General features: G+C 44.1%; 1 protein-coding gene across 3 annotated transcripts in view; it reads left to right on the forward strand.

The window, feature by feature from the left end:
* TNFRSF11A (TNF receptor superfamily member 11a) overlaps nt 1–19,077 on the forward strand; it is a 31,057-nt gene extending 11,980 nt beyond the window's left edge. For 2 of the 3 annotated variants that reach the window (XM_064662551.1, XM_064662535.1), the window contains exons 2-10: nt 3,524–3,605; nt 4,056–4,181; nt 4,727–4,870; nt 6,005–6,098; nt 6,456–6,550; nt 7,408–7,515; nt 9,384–9,436; nt 10,965–11,805; nt 15,953–19,077. In XM_064662551.1, the coding sequence (XP_064518621.1) occupies nt 3,524–3,605; nt 4,056–4,181; nt 4,727–4,870; nt 6,005–6,098; nt 6,456–6,550; nt 7,408–7,515; nt 9,384–9,436; nt 10,965–11,805; nt 15,953–16,332 (1,923 nt within the window). In that variant the 3' untranslated portion in view covers nt 16,333–19,077. The remainder of the gene's footprint in view (nt 1–3,523; nt 3,606–4,055; nt 4,182–4,726; nt 4,871–6,004; nt 6,099–6,455; nt 6,551–7,407; nt 7,516–9,383; nt 9,437–10,964; nt 11,806–15,952) is intronic. The other variant, XM_064662543.1, reaches the window with a different exon arrangement.
* The last annotated feature ends 948 nt before the right edge of the window (nt 19,078–20,025 follow it).

The following is a 20,025-nucleotide window of genomic DNA, read 5'->3' on the forward strand; positions in this document are numbered from 1 at the left end:
GGGTGATTTTAGCGCTGTCATCAATGTTCTCCAGCCCTAAAAGCACAGACACACTCTTGCTTAGCATGCTTTTCAACAAATAGGCAAGAAAAACCGAAGCTGAAAAAGCTGCCTGCAGCTTGATGCCAAAATACAATCTTTCTGCAAACCTTGACATGAGAATGCCTGTTTTTCCCATGAAGGCAATAGTGCTACCCATGTGCTTAAAGGTAAGCAGGTGTTTGTGTGCTTTACTGGACTGGATCCACCAAGCCTGGAGGAGGTTTGTCTTTTTGCCCTTGACTATTTCCCTGTCAGATATACATGTTCTGAGATAATGTTAATCAAACAGGAAAGCTCTCTCTTTCTTAGGAACTGGGGTAAATCTGTGTGCTTTGCACACTTTTGAAGTGACAAATTAGATTTACATAGGATACCTAGAGCTTTTTGAAGTGCTTATTTGCATGTGGTGTTGGGATTTAATGGGCAATTTCATCAATAGTGAGACCATTAAGAGAATAGCCAGGCTGGGATTTGTCTCATTTTAAGCACTTCAGAGGAGATTGGCACCTTCTTATTCATTGAGGCCTGTTCTATCCCTAGATAAGAGCTTGATGGTGTTCAAATCACTCTGACCCACAGGCCAGCATCTGATGATAGGAAGGATGTTCCAGGGGTTACGGAGCAAACTTGAGTCTTGGGAGACTTGGTTTGGTTTCCTGTCACCTCTGTAAAGCCAGCTGGCCTCTGGGTGCAAGTTCCTCATCTGCAAAATTAATTACACTTCCCTGTCTCAGAAGGACACAGTGGCAGGAATGTGCTGGTGATGGCGAAGCATTAGGTCATGGTGCTGCCAGCAGCACGAGCACTTCTCAGCCCCCAAAGGAAGTTGATGTACAGTTTGGGACAGACACATACAGCCCCCTGGCAGAAGGACAAAAAAGGGATAGCCTGACATCAATGGGACTGTGTTAGCAAAAAGGCCCAAGTTTGGCTCCCACCCTAAGAAAACTCCAGGTTGCTTTGATTTCCTTTCCTGTCCTCTCTTCCCTTGGCTTTCATGCTCAGCAGGTCCAGCCAGTCCATACCAGTCCAGAATCCCTCACCTTCGCAAGGAGGCTGCGCTCAGGCATGGGTGCTGAGAGCCTTGTCTTTCTGCCATTGGGCGTAAATCAAAAGAGGGAATATTGCAGCTCTGTGAATTCATTGGCTTGAGTGAAAATGGGGAGGACACAATTACAGAAGAGACTTTTTATTGACATACAGAATAGATTTCTGCAGCTGGAGCTGTGAACTATACCGTAACAATAGCCCACATTATATGATAAAGCATAGGTGTATGAAACAATTTCCGAAAGGTGTCCAAGCAATTACTCAGCTCCCTTCACTTCGGCACCAAGGCTCTGCTGCTTCTCCTCAGGCTGAGTTGTGATTCTCAGAAATTACTCCAGACCCTTTAACTGAATGCTCTTTAGCAGATTTGCATATCCTTCCCTAAAAAGGATGACTTCGCCCTTGTTTGACACTTCAGTAATTTTTTAGTCTTTTCGTCTAAAAGAGGAACTATTAAACTGTGGCAAATGAGGAAGAAGAGGACATTCTGTGACAAAAAGAGAATGACTGGACCTGCTGTTAGTCTCATCATTTTTGTTACCTTTGCGCATGGCTGGGTAGGGAATCAGTCGCTCAAGACTTTCTCTCTGCTGCTTGGTCCTGCAACATCACCTGAACCCCTTGCTGGACAGCTTGGTGTTTTAGCAGATAATGCCTAAATTGCATTACAGAAATTGAGCTGTTTCGAGTACAGGAGTGTTTTTGTCGTTTCCCCAGGGACACTTAAGTGATGTCGCTGTTCATCTGCCAGGCTGGCCCGGCTTTCCTTTTCCTAGATCACCTCTTACCTTGCCAGAGCTGATCATTATCTTTTGCTGTGTAAACATGGAATGCAATGTTTATTCCAAAAATGCATAATCTAATCACAAGCAAGGTACTGCTGATGAATGTAAAGAAAGAGAGAAGGAAATGATGAGGTAACAGAAGATTTCTTGCAAGACTAGACTCTTAATTTGACCTGGGATTGTTGTAATTGTATAAAAAAAAGCTGTAAGTTGTTTATAAACTTTAAAATATAAAAACTCAAGACCTCTGACTTGTGCTACTTTTTCTGTTCCAAACATAGCTAGCACTGTTTTGATAAATACAAATCATGCACCAACCCATGGCTCAAACTCCAAGCCAAAAGGTAGTTTTTTAAAGAAAAATTTCAAACTTTTTTTGGTCATCTTTAATTTACAAGACCCTTCCCAGCATTAGAAGAGGACAAAGTGCTTACGGAAAACTATTTTCTTTTTAAAGAGATTGCTATTGCTTAAATTAGGAAAGAGGAAAGAGGAGATGTAAAGACTTGGAGGTAACAAGGGGAGAATGGTAAGTAGAGGAATGGAAACCACTATCAGTAGGCACAGGGCTGTTATGTGCTATTAGATGGCAAAAGTTCCCTTTAACCAGCAATAGGAGCTTTATTGCAACTTTCTCCAATTAAATGAGATTTTATCAAATGTATCCAATGATGAAGGATTCCTTGCTATGGGCTAGATTTTAAATCACTTTATCTATTGCAAGATCAACAGTTGGTTGTAAGGTGTTGGGTTTCCCTGGAGGACTCTGGGAAGCCAAAGCAGGGTCAGCGAGTGCTTGGCTGGCCAGGATCCCCACCACAAGCTATGCCCCTAAGCCTGGCTGAGGGAGCTGGGCTGTGGGTGGGACCAGAGTGTGTACAGGCAGCTGAGAGCAGGGAGGGGATGCAAAGGCCAGTGAGGGCCAGAGACAAGATTGCAGATGCCCTCTCATGTACCAGTTTCAGGTGGTTTGGGGAGGGGTTGTTTGTGTTGGTTTTGTTTTGGTTTTTTGAGACACAAAAAGCTGTTGGCTTAATTGGATCACCTTTCTGGATAGCTGCCTCAGTTCTGTGAGACCACCTCTGCAGGACACAGTGGAGACATAAAAAGCTGCAAAATTCAAGTCCAGTATTTTCTAGCCAGGAGTATTGTGGATTCCAGTGGGAAGCTGGGTCTTTCTTCTTTTTTGAGAGTATAAATCATTCACCTTGCTTAGTTCCTTAATGTTCTGCATTAAAACTGTCAGGTCTTGATCTGAGGTCATTTCTGTGAAAGAGACTACAGAAGTATCTCTATGCCATTTTTTTTCCTTTATAATTGTTTTAAATTAGATTTCAAATAATGGAGTCCTGTTAGAAAACCTCATAAAGCAGGTCAAAAGTTCACAACAAATTGCAAGAGGTGTTATTTATTTGTCAGCTGGCTCTATTCCAAGTCCCTGTGTGTACAGCGTGAAGTACATATTCTTAGCATGTCTACAAAGCACCTTTGAAGTCACAAATGTTGGGTAACTTTTACTGCTTAGCTATCCAAAATGCCACACAGAAGAAAAGTTTTCCTTCTCTCTGCCAGCACTGTGACTAGGTAGGTCTGAAGTTCTCCAGGTGTATTGGTTCTCATGTCCTCTCTTTCCTTCTCTGCTCCAGCTGTCACTACAAATCACTCCGCCATGTGAAAGCGAACAACACTATGAATACTCTGGACGGTGCTGCACAAAGTGTGAGCCAGGTATGTGAGCACTGACTGGGCTGTACCAGCTGCAGAGCTGAAAAGCTGACTAGAAGCTGCTCTACGGGTCAGTGAGGTGGCTGGCTCTTGTGACTGCACTGATCTATTGGCATACCCTTGCAGGTGCATGATTTCAGGCTTACCAGTGCTTTCTAGTGCAGGAGTGGTCCTGCCGGCCTCAGCAAAAGCCACAGCAGCTATTTTGTTGAGATAGCACTTAACCACTGCAGGAGACAGAAAGCAGCATGTAGGTAGGACTGCTCCCAGGCCATCAGCTTCATGAATGTTTCAGTGCCACACTAATTGGGGGCCAGATTGACAAACTGAAAAAGTGCAGGGATTGTTCACAGCAGTACTTCAGTGTTAGTCCAACCTGTTATTTTTCTCTAAACAGCTTAGACAGCTTTGTGCAACTTCTGGGTGACCTACTTGTCCTTTTCTCAATCACAGGAAAGTATTTGTCTGCTAGATGCACTGGTACTTCTGATAGCGTGTGCCAGCCGTGTGGCCCAAATGAGTATATGGATGTCTGGAATGAAGAAGATAAATGCTTACTACATAAAATATGTGATCAAGGTGAGCTGTTCATACTGCAGAACCTTTAATCCAAATTAGTGAAGCATGAAGGTGGGAAAGTGGATCTAGGGAAGTCGCTTTGTTCCGGTACCCAACACTGGAGGCTGGGCTTGCAGAAGACCCTGGTGGAAAGTGAGGTGCCCAGGCAGCAGAGATTCTGTGCTGTGCTGAGCACCATGACCATAGTCTGTGCTGCTGATAGTGGTTATCTGCACTTGGGCCGTTGTCTCCTGTGAGTTGATCTTAAAGGCTGTCCTTTTGCCCAGCATTCTGTGCATTTACTTCCCCTAATGTGTTTGTCTCATCCTTGCAAAAGCTCCATTTATTTTCTACAGCAGCTACAAGGAGTATTGTTCAGGAGTGCAATTGGTGAGGACCTCCGTGCTGATGAAGGGTCTCCCATGCTTCCTGAAAGACACCATTTCCTCTAACGTGAATGGTGTTGTATCTGGCATTCAAGCAAAGCAAATAGGTAGAACAGGAGGCTCAGAAACTTGAGTCTTATTATCAGAGAGATTTTTACTCCCATCTACTTTCTCTTTTAGGGAAAGCTTTGAGAGAAGTGAACCCAGGGAACAGCACATTCCAACGGCAGTGTGCTTGTACAGTGGGCTACCACTGGGATGAAGACTGCGACTGCTGTCAGCGAAATACCATGTGTGCTCCAGGACTCGGAGTCAAGCCTCCTGGTAAGATACAGAAAGGGAATGTGTGAAGTGAAATGTCCAGCTCAGGCCTACTGGATGATGCCAGAATTGCGTGGGTTCTGACATTAAAGAGGTTACTTTAGATTCTCAGATGACTGTCAGCAGAAGATGCACACCTGAGTCGTCATTACTACTGCATATAACCTTCCTGGACTATTTACATTTTGAAGGCTTCTACCTCTGTAGTTTAAATACTATCTTGGATCAAGTGACTTTTGCAAGATATCATGTGGACATGGCAGTAGTTGCAAGGTGTTCAGTAAATTTCTAATGTTTGCTGAGGTGTCTTGACTGTGAGTCACTAGGTCATGCATTGCTCCAGTATTAAGAGAAGCACTCTTTGGGGGTTGTTCCTGAGGCTGGATTTGCAATCTGGTTTTGTCCAATGACTTTTCTTTGCCATTTTATAATGTTATAAGCAAGTTAATAGTGATTAACACGTTTCAGATAGCACGAGTATTCTGTTTTAGCCTGTATTCTGTTTTAGATGGCTAGTAATGCAAAGATTTATTACAGGCATTTACTTCACTCTTAAGTCTGATTGAAAACAGAATGCAAGTGTTTTGTGGGTGGAAAGTACACAGTCAAGCTCAGAGTTGTAGTGAACACTGCGAACAGCTGCACCAAGCCTAAGGAACCCCAAAAAAGCAGCACATAATAGAGTAATGGAGGAAGAAGTGCAGCACGGGCCTAGAGCACAGTTGCTGTTCCAGCCTAGCAAATCCTGACATAGCATTTTGTTTACGGTGACTTTATAGAGGTGACAATACCAGTCAGCATCACTGTCTGTGGCATAGCATTGACATGAGGGAATTATTAGAAGGGGAACATAACAACTGTGTGTTTTTCTACAAAAACTGCGAATGGCTCCTGGTCATTTCTCATTTTGATCTTGTAGAGAAGTGCTCAGGTGAGACAAGCATACTTTTCACTGCTGACATGTGACTGCCATTGCTGCTCTAATGTAACCTAAGATCCACTCTTCAGGAAAGTTTTCAGGAGAATTGCCGGGGGGAGAATGGAGCAAAAGGATGGGGAGCATAGTCACCTTCCTCTCGCTTGAAAGGAATTCACAGAAACTCAACTATGAAATTTTTCTTCCTTTACCACACACAGTGCAACAAGACAAGGACACATTGTGCATACCATGCCCCAGAGGCTACTTCTCAAAGGTGTCTTCATCCACCGACGAGTGTAAACCCTGGACCAAGTAAGTCCTTGTATCTTGTAAAAGGGCCACACCAGCCAGAAGGCAGGGAGAAACCTGGGTGAAAGCATTTCTCAGTGGGGTGTTCCAGGCTGCCCGCAGATTACACAGAGCATCTCTGTTGGCTGTACAGCAGTGGAAACATCCTCATGCAGAAGCTTGAATTCTCCTTAGAGGACAGCAAGAGAGCAGTTACAGTGTAACCGCTGAGCTGGCACAGCTGAAAATAAAGAAAATACCTGATGTTCTTAAGGGTAGAGAAATGTTGTACGTTACAATAGACAGCACTTCTCTGTATAAGACTAGGAGCCACATTAAGCTTCCTCTAGAGAATGTAGCCTCTTTATCTTTCTTTTTTAGCTGTACAGCTTTAGGAATGACAGAAATCATGTCCGGGACTGACAAGTCTGATGCAGTTTGCACAGAACGGAAGATGTCTGAGCCATCAGAAGACGGTGTGTGTCCTTGTACAGATTATCTGTTCAAAAGTAGCAGGGAGGAGGAGGGATATGATTACTAGGGGTTTTGGCTGGCTTAAATCCATTCCCATTGTGGGTGACCCTAGAGAGAGCAGCTGTAGACCAAGACAGAGCTCTTGGAAAATCCCACCCTTAAAAATTGCTTTAAGCCTGGTGGCTCTAAGGCCTACGTCCACTACTAAGCTTCAGTTTCACACCTCCCACTAAGACTGCATGGCAAGCAGCATTGCTGTTATACCTATGACCTCCATCACATTTACAGCTCATTCGTTTTTTCAGCCTGCTGATTGCCATACACACATTATCTGTATAAAGACCAGCAGCTCATGTCCATGCTTATTTTATAGCAATGGATACAGTCTCAGCTCAATCCCTTTCAGATAAGCCCTTCTTGCCCACTGCCCCTTTCCTTCTCCAAAATAGGTATGGTACCCGGGAGGCTGCTTGCCTGGCATGCAGTGATTCATCAGAACCTGAGATAAAGGACAGAGTTTTCCAGCTGAATTCTGTAGTCTCTGAGATGTATGTCCCCTATTCCCTGAGTGAGATCAAGCACAGCCCATGGTCTGCTGGCAGCTTGCAAGACAACATTCAGGGGAGCACTGAGACCGAATCACACCTCTCTGAGACACCAAGGCTCTGGTTTTTATGGAAATGTCTTGGTACCAGGGACCTTCAGTATGGGAGCTGTTGTTCTTATTACAGAAACTAAAAATCAAATAGAAAGGAAAAAAACCCCTCTCCCCTAGAAAAGCAGGTGAAATGAGCCAAGTTTGTTATACTGCTGAGTCCAAGCTCCATGTTGATGGCACTATCTTTTTTACATCCTGCAGGAACAAACAGGATCTTATATGTGTTGATTGTCATCTTGTTTTTTGTGACACTAATTGGCATCGTTGTCTTCATTGTGTACTACAAGAATAGGGGGAAAAAGCTAACAGGTACGTGATAGCTAATGACACAGCTGTGGCTCTCTGTGTACTCCGATTTCATGCGTAGCCACTAGATTAAGAAGCTCAGGAGTTATGCTAGAAGTTTTATGCTATCTCCATGTCTGTCCATATGGATATGCTTTACCTAGCACAAAGCCAGGCTTCAAATTCCCTTCCTCTAGGCAGACAGTGTATTACAGCGTATTACTGGCAGTGTATTGCAGTGTATTACACTGACCCATGGGGTGACCACCCTGGAGGTGGGCACAACGATGGTGTGGAAGGAGGAGGGATGGTGCTGGGGGCTTTCAGGGCAGCATGGCTGCTCCACACCACATGGCACAGCAGACTCCTTGGCCAAAGAGAGTCAGGGACAGACACAGGGGCTTTCACTACCTCCTGTCTTCTTCTCCTCCTACTTAAAAACCTGCATCTGGCCAGGTTAAAATATGGATTTCAAGACAAAGGCCTTATGTGTATTTGAAAACACAATGGAGGCAATGTTTCTAGCTGGAGGCCAAAGTTCTGATAAGATAAGGAAGAAATACTAGAAGGAAATAGCATAAACAGTAAAAGTAGAAAAAATAGGAAAATTCTAGCAAGGGCATACTGGATAGCAGTGGGATACTGAGTTTATTATTAATTGAGTGGAAATACTTTCAGTAGTTACTCAACTCTGCGTTAAGCCCTTGGTCTCCTTAGTGAAGGACATACCTCTAATGTTACGTTCATTTTTTATTTTTTCCCCCTAAAGATGGAAAGCTTTCCATCACCTCCTTTCCCAAGAGCTAGCAACTTATAAATGTTTTGGGAACAGTGGAAGGGAAGACAGAAATCCCTTCTTGTAAAGTATATTTCAGCCTGTGTTTTAGAAATAGGCTGCCTCTGCCACTCTAAACATGGGTTGTGCTAAATCTGGAATTTCTGGAACAGGCTGGAGGAAATGGTGACTCTTCTCACAAACCAAATACTGTGTAGAGCAGGTTAGGGGGGAACGCAATTTCTTTGACATTTCTGTTGCCCTGCTGCTCTGCAGTGACAGTCCCTCATTGCCTTTGCATGGTGAATTCTGCTAACCTAAGCCTGGGAGAATTGCAGGCTCAGGAAGAAGATCTGCCTGCTTTTGGGGGGATACTGGCAGTAAATGTGCAGTTTCAACATCAGAGGAACAAAGTCATTGCTGGGAACTGGCAGTGGCTACAAAGCTGGTCTATCTTCAGACATACAAAACCAGTGTAAGCTTCACATGTACGTGAGACCTGAGCCCTACAAAGTCTCCTAAATGTGTAAACAGAATACCAGAATTGCTAACTCTATTAAGTGGCAGCTGTTCCCATAAAATATGTTGGAGTTAAAGCTTTTCTTTGGGAGATACTCCAAGGAAATTTGAATTAATTTCCCCATTAAGCATACCCTGATTAAGTAGAGTATGCTGTATTTGAGCTTGCCATGCTGTGGTTTCAGTGGCTTACCCTCTTCTCTCCAGGCTTCTCACTCCTGTCTGGGAAGGGCCTTTGGGCCATCCATGTGACTTCTCTTGAAATAGACCATACCGCTGCGAGCGGGTCGTTGTTGGGCCAGTCATAGCTTGGTGTGACATATGACCAGGAAAGAAACCCCATTTGATGTGGAACACAGTTTAACCGTGGTCTATTTTAGGAGCTTGGAAACATTTGTTCCACAGAAATTATCCCTGTTCCAGTTACAATGAATCCTCAGCTAGACCGATGCTGGGACACTTTAACAGTCAGTAAAAACAGCTTACTGGTTTTATTTAATATGATATTGTGGATTGTGAATGACTGTGGGTGTTTAGGTCTGTGGTTAGCTTCAGTGCCTGCTATATGTTACAGCTACTCTTTTTGTTTTCCCTACAGTAGATCTACAGAACTGGGCTAATGAAGTGTGCAGCCAAATAAAAGGAACAAAGGTAAAGTCAAAGGCACTGTAATTTTCTCTTTGTTTTATGTTTTGCTCATGGCATTCCTGACACCCCTTCTGAAGTAGACTCCATGGTAATGTTTGGCTAGAAAACAAGTTTTGAGTTCCTCAAAAAATGCTTTCAGGTTTGGCTTTTTTAGTCTGGCTTTCTGTAAATATGAGGCATATGAAATCACTGTTCACAAATAGCTTCTGAACCTGCTCTCTGGTTTCAGCCAGTTTTAACAGAGGTAAGAGTCTCTGTGATTTTTAAATATTTATTAGGAGAAAGTTAAACATGAGCCCACCATTTGCTGAACACCTGAGACTCTGCCTAGGAGAGAGCCTTTCTAAATCCTAAGAGCAGGAAAAGCTTCAGCTGAGTTTACCCCTTGTTACATACCAGAGTGATCACAGGCAAGAAACCTGGATTAGGGGCAATGCCAAGAATGCCAGGCTTTCGCTCTGGAAGAACACCGGATCCCATCCCGAAACACTCAGATGGTGGCACCGGTCCAAGTTCATGTGCACAGCCTGCTTCACACCATGGGTATGGACTGAGGTGTTTAACGTGCATGCTCTCCCCACCACCCCTTCTAGGATCTCTGCTTAGCTTAGCTGTTGAAAGAGTCAAATTCCACTGCTAAAAAAATAAACAACTCCATATCAAACAAACCCACCTCTTTGAGCAGGCAGTTCCTCTTCTGTCTCATTAGTGTTCGTGCAACCTTCTGCCTTGGCAGCTGCTCAGATCCTCTGGGACAGAGGAGTGAATCAACAGCAATTAGTGGCTGGCAGCATTTACACTCTCTCTTCTATCCTGGAAGAGCTGAAGAGACGCTAAAAATTAAAGGTATCAGTTCCCAAATACTTGTCTTTAAAGCAAAACTGGCATGAACTGAAGGAAACCCTTGAAGTACTTCCCAATCCTTTTTTTGGAGCTGCAACCAAAAATACAGCTTTACTTTGACAAGTACTGACAACATGATGTCACGGGCCTTTGCATTTGTTGTCCTAACTCTGTGGGTTAAAGCAACCTTGTCTGTGTGACTTCTTTTGTTTTAGCTTGTCTCAGGCCTCCTGAATCAACCCAGGTTCTTTCTTCAATCATGATATTAAAGATTCAGCCCCCAATAAGGCCATCACAGACCAACAGTTCTTCAGACACATGGGGGTTTCCAAAATCTAATGAGCAGTTAGATGGGTCTTACTGATGGTCCATAAGGAACAGCAGAATTCAACAATTCTTCTAGACTTATTAACTCTTCTTAAGTGACCTCATAAGAACTAGGAATGGTGGTCTCACAAAATTTAATGTTATTGCCCCCCTCCCTGGACCACCAGCTCACCCGCTGAACCCAGCATCACTGGTCATATTTCACAGCAGAATAGAATTACACTCAAATATAGCAGTGCTGCTCAACCTCAGCAGCTCCATACAGAGGAAAAACCGTGATCTGCCTTTTCCTTCTTTGTCTAGAAAATAACTTTCTGCTGATCTCTTTACTGAAGACCTTTTTACTTTGAATTTCTTTCAGGAGCCCCCTAGAGGTGCGTTTGTTACTGTGAACATCACAAATGCTGCTGTACCCCAGATCTCTGAAGGCACATGTCTCCTGGGCCCCTCTGGCTCTCCTGTCCCTGGAAACTCAAGCTGCACCAGTGGTCCCACTCCATGCAGGGACGGGAGCCCCAACACAGAGCCATGTGAGGCAGGAGATTTTTCTGTGGGAAATGAGACTGATGATTACCATTTCCCACCAGTTCCCACGGAAGATGAATACACAGATAAGGATCTCAATAACACTGATTATTTATCTTTACTAAGTCAGACTGCCAGTAAAACTGTGTCATCATTTTCAGAACCAATGGAGGCAGGGGAGAATGACAGCTTTTCAGGGATTGGGAGCACAGAGGACGTATCAGTCTCTCAAGGATTTCTCCCTCCATCCAACACAGATGGGGCACACATTGCCAAGGACCAGCTTCTTCAGAAATCTTGCCAACATGCCCACGGTTGCCTGAAGGAAACGGGCAACAAAGAGACAGATGGCTTTGCAACAAACTGTGACTCAGAGAAGATCTGTGTGAGGTGTGGCATTTCATACAGGGAATCTCCACAAAAGTGGAACAAACCTCGTTGTGCTGTGGATGACAGTGCCTTCACCTCCCCAGAAACTGGCTCCTGTGCACAGTGCACCTGTGGTTTGAATTTTCTCTCTGCTGGTCAGAGCACTTTAGGAAATGATCATGGTTTGGAAGATGCATCTTCAGATAGTACCAACCAGAAGTACCAAAACACAAACAGAAGCACTTCAGGGACACACAGAAGCACTTCAGGGACAAACAGCAGCACTTCAGACCTCCCTCCAGCATCTGGTAAGCCCATTAGGTTTGACCCGTACACCGCTGTGTAGGATTATTCTCTGTGCTAGATCAGTAGAATTCAGAGGATCTGATTTAGGATAAAAATAAAATTATGCCTTTTCACTTAATTGCCCTGAAGCTAATCTGAAAAACAAACCTGAAATAGTAAGGCCACTTGGTTTATGGTGAATTCTGCAAATAGTATGAACCCAGCGAGGGACCATTGTCCTGCCCTGATCTAACCAGCAATGCAGAACCCATTTTCTGGCTGTCACTGCAGAGGTCAGGCAGCTCTGTTAGCAGGTGTGGGTGTTGGAGGAAACTTAGAAATAAGACAATATATGGATGTAGAGGCTGAGTCAAGGAAGGGTGCATAATGCTCAGACAGATATTTTCATTCAACAGTCTGCATGCATGTTTTTGCTAATAGATTAAATCCAGTTACATTTATACAGTGGTCAGTGAAACTCCAGGTGGAGCTGTAACCTGGTGGCCGCACCCGGTGTGAAAGATAATGTACAATTTTCTGCTTTTAGCTCTTTCATTTTAATTCACTAGGATATAAGCATCCACATAAAAATAGTTTCATACAGGCACTGTTTCTCCATACACACGTGCTTTGTCCCCTAAACAACTCTGAAACACTGCTGCCAACTTGCTAACTGTCTACCAATTTATCGAGTAAATATATCAAAATTGTCAAATGAAAACAGGGGAAAAAAATCACCAAAATAAAACCAGCAGAAGGGAAGTTATGAGCCTTCTCTGGATGAAACCTTCTTCCCTCAGACTTTTTTTTGGTATAAAAGTCTGCAATCTGCCTGTCATGTCTTGTTAGTCATTTTAGATTATAAATCTTAAAGTCAGATATTCTATTTTTATTTCTATCGATGCACTGCCAAGCATAATGAGACTTTAGTTTTGAGTAGGACATCCAAGTATTACTGTAATACCCACAGCAGTTGTAAGATGTCCTTCTTTAAGACCATGTCGTGCCTTAAAGTTTCTTACAGAGACATTCTTGTTAGTCTGCCAAAGCCCCAAAACAACACACTTGAAGGTCCTTCCTCTCTCAACATGCATGCCATATGGGAGTCTGAAAGTGTGTAGTGTTCATCTTCTGAAGAGCAAAAACTCTTTCTGCTGCTTCAGTTTCCTGAAATCCTGAAACTGTGTGGTTGCTGTCTGGTCTGTACAAAATGCAGCAGAAATAAAGAGAACACAAATTATCTTTTTTGTTATTGTTGGAAGGTGACTCTTGAGATAAAACTGAAAGTAAAGTTGTATTTGATACTGCTTTTCTTTCTAAATCTGACACAAAGAAAAAGAGAAAATATTAAGGAAAATATTAAGACAATAGAGCAAACAGGAGAGCTTGAATTTAAGCGACATGCTAGAAAGTGCCATCTTAGATCTGCAGCGTAATTCTTTATATAGGATTTTAATTGTGTTTGTGCTTTCAGATATGTACATGCTCTAGTGCCATCTGGTGAAACCTGAGCACAGATACTGTGTTCCTAATCCGCCGTTTTTTAGGTACGACTGTAGGAAGGTACTGACTGAGCTGTGGGCAGTATCAGAGTGTGGGCTAGTTAATCTGTAGGTAATGTGGCTTGCTGGCAGAGTAATTTTTCTGTCCACAGAAAGGCTATGCCCTGCTGGCAACACGTGGTTGCAAAAGGACTGGGACAGGGCTTAGCCATAGATTCCACACCAAAGCACACCAGCCACACTGGGCCTGCACGTGGAGCTGCATCAGCATCGGTCATTTTGCCAGGCCTTGTGAAATGCCTAGATGGAATAAATGTGCTTGTAAAATAACTTTCTGTAAAGCTTCTCAAAGCAACTGAAGCCACCAGGCTTTGCACACAGTCCTGCTAAGACAGAATGATACAAAAGAGGGTCGATGGAAAATGGGGACGAAATTCTATGACGTTTTGGTTTTAGTTCCCTAACACTTAAAATGACAACAGAAACATCAAACTCTGTCCCTCCTGTGAAACAACCCTAGAGGACCAAAGTGAACCTCTGCACAGGTGCCATTTACAGGGGTCACCACTGGAGATAGAGGTAAGCCTTCAAGCACGCTTTCAAACCTCACAAGCCTTGAGGCAGTCAGAACGTGAAACGTCGGTTCATGCCCACCTCGAGTCCTGTGTAGGGCTACAGCATAACGCATGAGTGCAGGAAGACTTAGGTGACTCACAGTAAGAGATGGTTTTGCAGAGCCTTTCACTTCCAGATCCCAAACCAGCCTGGTTTGGCAGCAACAAACAGTTCTTACCACCTAGAGGACATTAAATGTCTCAGAGAAAATTATTCACCTCTGTTGTCCAGTTCTTAGTAAACAATTACCACAAAGATTAATCTGTCATTGTAACTAATATCATCAGATAGTCTGAAGAGATCAAAAGGCTGAAACACTGCAGAGAATGACACTTTCACTCTGAAAGTGTCCCTTAAGCTTTTCAGGTTGGAACCACTTCACTTAGTACAGTCCAGGAAGTTCATGTGTCCATTTTGTGTGCTTTTGGGCCTCAAATATTCTTTTGTTTCAGCATGGTGTCTTCAGAAAGCACTGAAGATTTGCCAGCCACATTCAACTAAAAGTTATGTGTTAATCTACCTTTTTTTTTATTTCCCTCCCCACTGCCACATATATTTCTATATTCTTGATCTTGTACTGAGCACTCGTAAACTTCACAGCACCTTTTGCTAGTGACAGGCAATCTGTTTAAAGACAAACAGTTATTTTTGTACTCCCATTATGCCCAAGAGTTTTGTTGATGGCAAACAGCCAAACTGAATTGAACATAGGGGGAACAACCAGCACAGAAAAACTCCCGCAGAGAAAACTCTTATGGACACCTCATGTTAATCAACAACACTTGGAAAGAAAGCGGAGAGCTGGCAATGCAGTGGTTTAGCTGAAAGAAATAAGATTGCTTAGGGGGACCAATTAGAGAGATGCCCAAGTGCTACCCAGACTCAGTTATGAGCAGGCACAGGTCCTAATTCTGCACAGCTGGAGCCCAGTGTCCATTGCTGATGTGCAAACATCACCCGTGGCCGCTGGAAAAACAGCATTTTACTGGGCTAGGCTACACTTAGCTGCAATGAAAATGGGAACGTCTGAAGTGTTGAGGAATGTAATGAGGAAAGGCACAAAACATCTAAAAGGTCTCAGACTAGTCAAGTCATGATTAAGTGAAGCACAGCCGGAAAAACATTTGTTAGGAAGAGTGTTCCCAGGCTGGGAAGATTTTGTTTACTTGGTTCCTTTGGTTTTTTTAATTTTCAAACTTTAACAAACTTGTTAGTTTGACGTTGAAAGTTTGTTCCCAGTTATTTTCTTTCTGCTCTGCAGAGAGTTTATTAATTCCCGGAGCCTGGTCCTGCTGTCACTTGAATCAGTGACCCATCTCTTGAACAGCAGAAAGATTGAATTTATACTGAAAAATCTGTAATCACAGGCAGACTGACTGAAACTATAACTCTGTTAGTTTACTATAATATAGGCTCAGTCTCTTCACTTGAATTGGTATATATCCAGGTAAATCCATGAGGGTGCTAGGTGAGTACCAGAGTGTACCTACATAGAGGATCAGGACAATGTAAGATAATCATATAAGCTCCATGTGATTTGGGCACTGTGTGACTGTGTGATCTGACGCTAAGCCTTTCAGTATTTCAGTAAGGCTACTACCTAGCCCACATTGTGCGATCGATTGGGGTTTTATTTCCCCTCTGTTAAACAGTGTGATTTCTGGGACTGTAATAAATCTCATCATTAGAAATAATTACACCACAAACCACAGGTAAGTTGGACACAGCCTGTGCATCAGGCAGCACAGGGAACATGAGATCCTCCCACTCTCTCTTGCTTCCCAGATCACAGCTCGGAGAGAAAATATTTCCAAGCCTTCCAGACAGGCTCCTTTATATGACAGACTTTGTCCTGAGGAGACAAAAATGGAAATAATTAAAAGGCCCAATGGAAGGCATTGATTCTAAGAGCATCCTCATGTCACGGGGGAAAAAAATAGTGGAACAAGAGGAAAGCTACCACAGCAGATTAAGTTCACTGCGCTAAGCGTCCACCTTGTGAGGGGAAAATATTAATCATGACTGTCTTCTTTTCTCCCCTCTCCTTCCCCAGGAAATGTGACTGGAAACAGTAACTCCACCTTTATCTCAAGTGGACAAGTAATGAATTTCAAGGGCGACATCATCGTTGTCTACCTTAGCCAAAACTCTCAGGAGGGGACAACGGCCTCTGGGCCGAACGAGGAGAACGTGGGTAGCCCCGTGCAGGAAGAAAACCTTAGCCGCTGCGAGACTTTTGCCGGCAATGCCCAGCACTACAAGGAGAAGTGTGCAGAGCTGCAGGGTGCCTGCCCAGCCCCAGGGAGTGGGGGGCCACGGTGGCCTGGTGTAGCCCTGGCCCAGGAGCGTGGCCCGTCCTGCTGTGGACAAGCCTCACAGCCCGTGCAGGAGGAGGGGAAGCTGGGACACTTCTCGGAGAAGGTGTTGAACTGAAGGGAAACGGTGTCCTCACTGCGGGCCAGGGCGCTGACAGGCAGCCCCTGACGGGGCGTGGGGCTGCCGCCGCACTGCCAAAATCCCAGGTGTCGTGACAGACTGGGAGACTGTTGCTGCCCCTGGTGTCTCTTGGGAAATTTTACAGCTGGAAAGGACCCTTGTGACATACATGCCAGTGGTGGTGGTGCTCTCACTGAGGAGGTGACGGATGGGGACAGGCGCACACGTGAAGCTGGGCTCTCTGCCCGCACATCGCAGAAGCAGCAGCAGAGCTTTCTCCTCTCCCCCATGGGGCGATGGGCTCCCTGCCTGACCCTCATTCCCTGGCACCTCTCCCTGGCAAGCGGCAAAAGGGAGTTAAGATCCTTTGGTCTAGGGACTCTGAGGAGGAGAACACTGCTGGTCGGGTGTGCAGGGCGCTCCCAGAGAGGGAACAACATGGCAGAGGACCAGACTCATGGTGACCCCGAGCGCTGCCTTGGGGTTTTCTTTTTGCAACTAAGCTGTACCCATTTTGCTGGGTCTTGGGCCTCTGGTGGTGGAAGGAAGCTGTAGTGCCACTGCCAGCCTTTGCCTCCCTGTGGTGATCTGGCTGGTGACATCAGCCCTTTCCATCTTTCCCCAAGGAAGCAGATGCTCCAGTCTCAAACCGGTGCCAGAGCCAAGATCCTGATCTGCCCTTTATTAACATGTGGGTATAAATAGGTGTGTGTGATGCTGCCACAAGCAGATGATAACAGGCAAAATAGAGCTGATATGCCTTAAAAGCGTATCAGATTAATCTCAAGCAAAGAGCATTTATAGTGACCCTGATTCACCTCTGCCTTATTGCACTTAGTGGAGTTCAAACCTCTGGAGATGAGAGTGATGCATGCCTGGTATGCTGCTTCAGGAATAACATCACTATAGTTTAAGACACGTTGCTGGTAGCAGGTGGAGGAAGGGTCTGTGATAACCAGCTGTGTGTATTTCCTCAGTGACAGAAGAGGGAGGAGTTACCTGAAGATGGAGAATTTGATCAGGGTCAAACACATGTTCCTTCATCTGCTCAAACAATTTTGTCATTCCCTCTGATATTTTCATTAATAAGAAGAGACTTACTTAGGTAGCATGAAGCTACTGCCAGAACTTGGCCTGTATGAGCTGAAGTCATAGTGTAGCCACTGTCACACTGAGAGCTGATGAGCAATGGGACCAAAGGTTTGGCATTAAAGAATAATAGCAGTTGTGTTTAGAAGGGAGTGTCAGCTACTCAGTCGGCTTTGGTTCAGGTCCAGTATCCTTAAGCCTCCTCCAGCAGCCACTGTGGAGAAAAAGGTGAAGGGAACAGAGTCTCAAGGAACTCTCAAGAGAAAAGTATAAGATTTTTAATGATTTTCTGACAAGAGGAAATGTTCTGACATTCTGCTGCATATATGAGCACTGCAGGAACGTATGTGCAGCCTGAGCCTTCAGGAAGGCAAGTGCTGTGTTTCCTGCCAGACAGCAAAGGGATCTCTTACCTAGTGTAGTTTTGGCTTCCCTGGTGGAAAAGGTCTCTGGTAGGGAGAGCTCCTCCCAGGAAGGTTTAAAAGCTGAGGTTCACTGTATAGCTGCTCTATTTGCTCTATGAGGGAAGAGTACCTATAAAGCTGACAAGGTGACCACTGTCATGATGAGCTTCTCATGCATAAAACAAAAAGATGCACTTAGCCACCTTCATGCCTCAGGAGAATAATTCTGCATTGCTTATATACCTGGGATGTAAAGTTCATTATAAAGGTAAGACTCTCTCTTGGGTGGCTGACAAAAAGTGTGCATGAGCAACCAGTCTGTGTGGCCTTCATAAAACTAGACTACCCTAGCTTAGACTTAGCCAGGCAGGTAGATTCAGTGATGGCCCAAGCTACCTCTGCTTCTCTGAAGGCCTGTGGCTCAGGCTGTCTTATCTGTGGTATTCTTTTGTCTTTCCTGCTGGATCTTTTATAATCTCTTTCTAGCCTCCTCTGGAGTAACTCTTTATCCCCTAGGCACTGGTGTAACAGGGACAAGGCAGCAGAACCACCTTCAGGCAAGGTGGTGCAGCTATTTTCCCATTTCATCTTAATTTTTTCAGTTGTATTTTCCTGGAAAGCATTCTCCAGGACATCAGTCCTGCTGGAAAGCATTCAACCAGCCCCATTTACAGGGCAGGTGGGACTGAATTCTTGTGCTCATCTCTGGGTAAACTACCTGAAAGTCTGAAAGTCTCTCTTCTCTTCCCTCTGGAGCTTCTTTCTTCCTTTGGTTTGTATCTGCCACCAGAGACCAGAGCTCAAAATCCTGGTTTGAGAGGAGACAATGGGAATTTACTACGTGTCCTCAATGAGGACACATTTTTTACTCACTAAATTTCAGGTTCCTACTGAGCAAGGATTGAAACTGGGATCATCAGCAAGCATGAAGAAAAGGTCCTGTATGGAAAATGTGATGCACCAAGAGGTCCAATTCTTTTTCTTCCTCCAGAGTCTACTCAAAAGTGAAGAAACAATATCACAGCCATCAGCATGCTGCATGCTCCCTGGGTCTCTGCCTGACTGCTTAGACATGGATCCCAAAGGGACTTCTTTATCCTTGTGATTTCTTTTTTCATCAGTTTGGAGCTGGGGCTGGTTTTAACATCTGTTTGTACAACAGGGACCTATGCATTGGGCACTAATTTGGAGGCTTCTGGCTGCTATTGTAATACACATAATTAATGATAATAAAAATCTGAAAGATTTATTTGAGAAAAAGTGAAGATTTTATTTCAATTAATGGGGAAAATAAAAGACATTATTATATGCCTGTGCCTATTAAAAAAAAAAAGAGCAAAATATTAATATAAATACATCCCTGGTTAGGCTTTTGTAACATTTTTCGTATGTAGAATTGTTTTAACGAGAAGTGCTTCCCTTCCACGGTATGTGCCACAATGCACATTCCACTCATGCACAGAACCAAATAGGAGCTCTCAAAGATCTCGTGTGGTAATGCTTTACTGCTGAGAACTAGGCACTGATTCCAGCTGAAACTTCCTCCCGCACAGCATGCATTTTTACAAGTCTTTTACTCTGAGGAGTCACATGCCTTATCCATGGTGAATATATTAGGTGTTCTTGTAACTCAGCCACTTCAGACCTGGAAGGACAGCAGTAATTCTGCACGTAGCCATGGGAAAACAGGAACAGTCTTTTGCTCGAGGGCACTGGACGAGTCCTTCTTATCCCCATGGAACACACTATGGCATTAAAGATCAATATAGATAGTAACTGCTGTTAATCTGTGTACTTTGCTACATGTTCACACAGAGACTGGAAATAACTCTGCAAGGCTTACAGCATACCTGGGAGTAGCATGACTAAAATGTCATTTCCACTTGTCCATTCAAGTTCCCTTCCTTTTATTATATTGATGGTATCTGAGCAATTACACCTCTGTGTCTATCATAAAACAGAACCCTGCTGAAGAATGTCTTTGTGCTAATCAGGTATTTAATAGAGCTATAGTTTTATAGATACCTCCATTCAAATTAGGCAACAGTGCTCCCTCACCACCCCACACCCCCTCCACCCTTAAAAATATTCTACAATGATTGGAGAATTCACTTCCGCCAGCACCTTGGCAGACCCTCACATATGCCTGCGTTTCCCATTGCTCTCACTTTGTTACTATGGTTGCTTGTTTTGTCCT

This window comes from Pseudopipra pipra, chromosome 1 (genome assembly GCF_036250125.1).
Source record: "Pseudopipra pipra isolate bDixPip1 chromosome 1, bDixPip1.hap1, whole genome shotgun sequence".
Classification (NCBI taxonomy): Eukaryota; Metazoa; Chordata; class Aves; order Passeriformes; family Pipridae; genus Pseudopipra; species Pseudopipra pipra.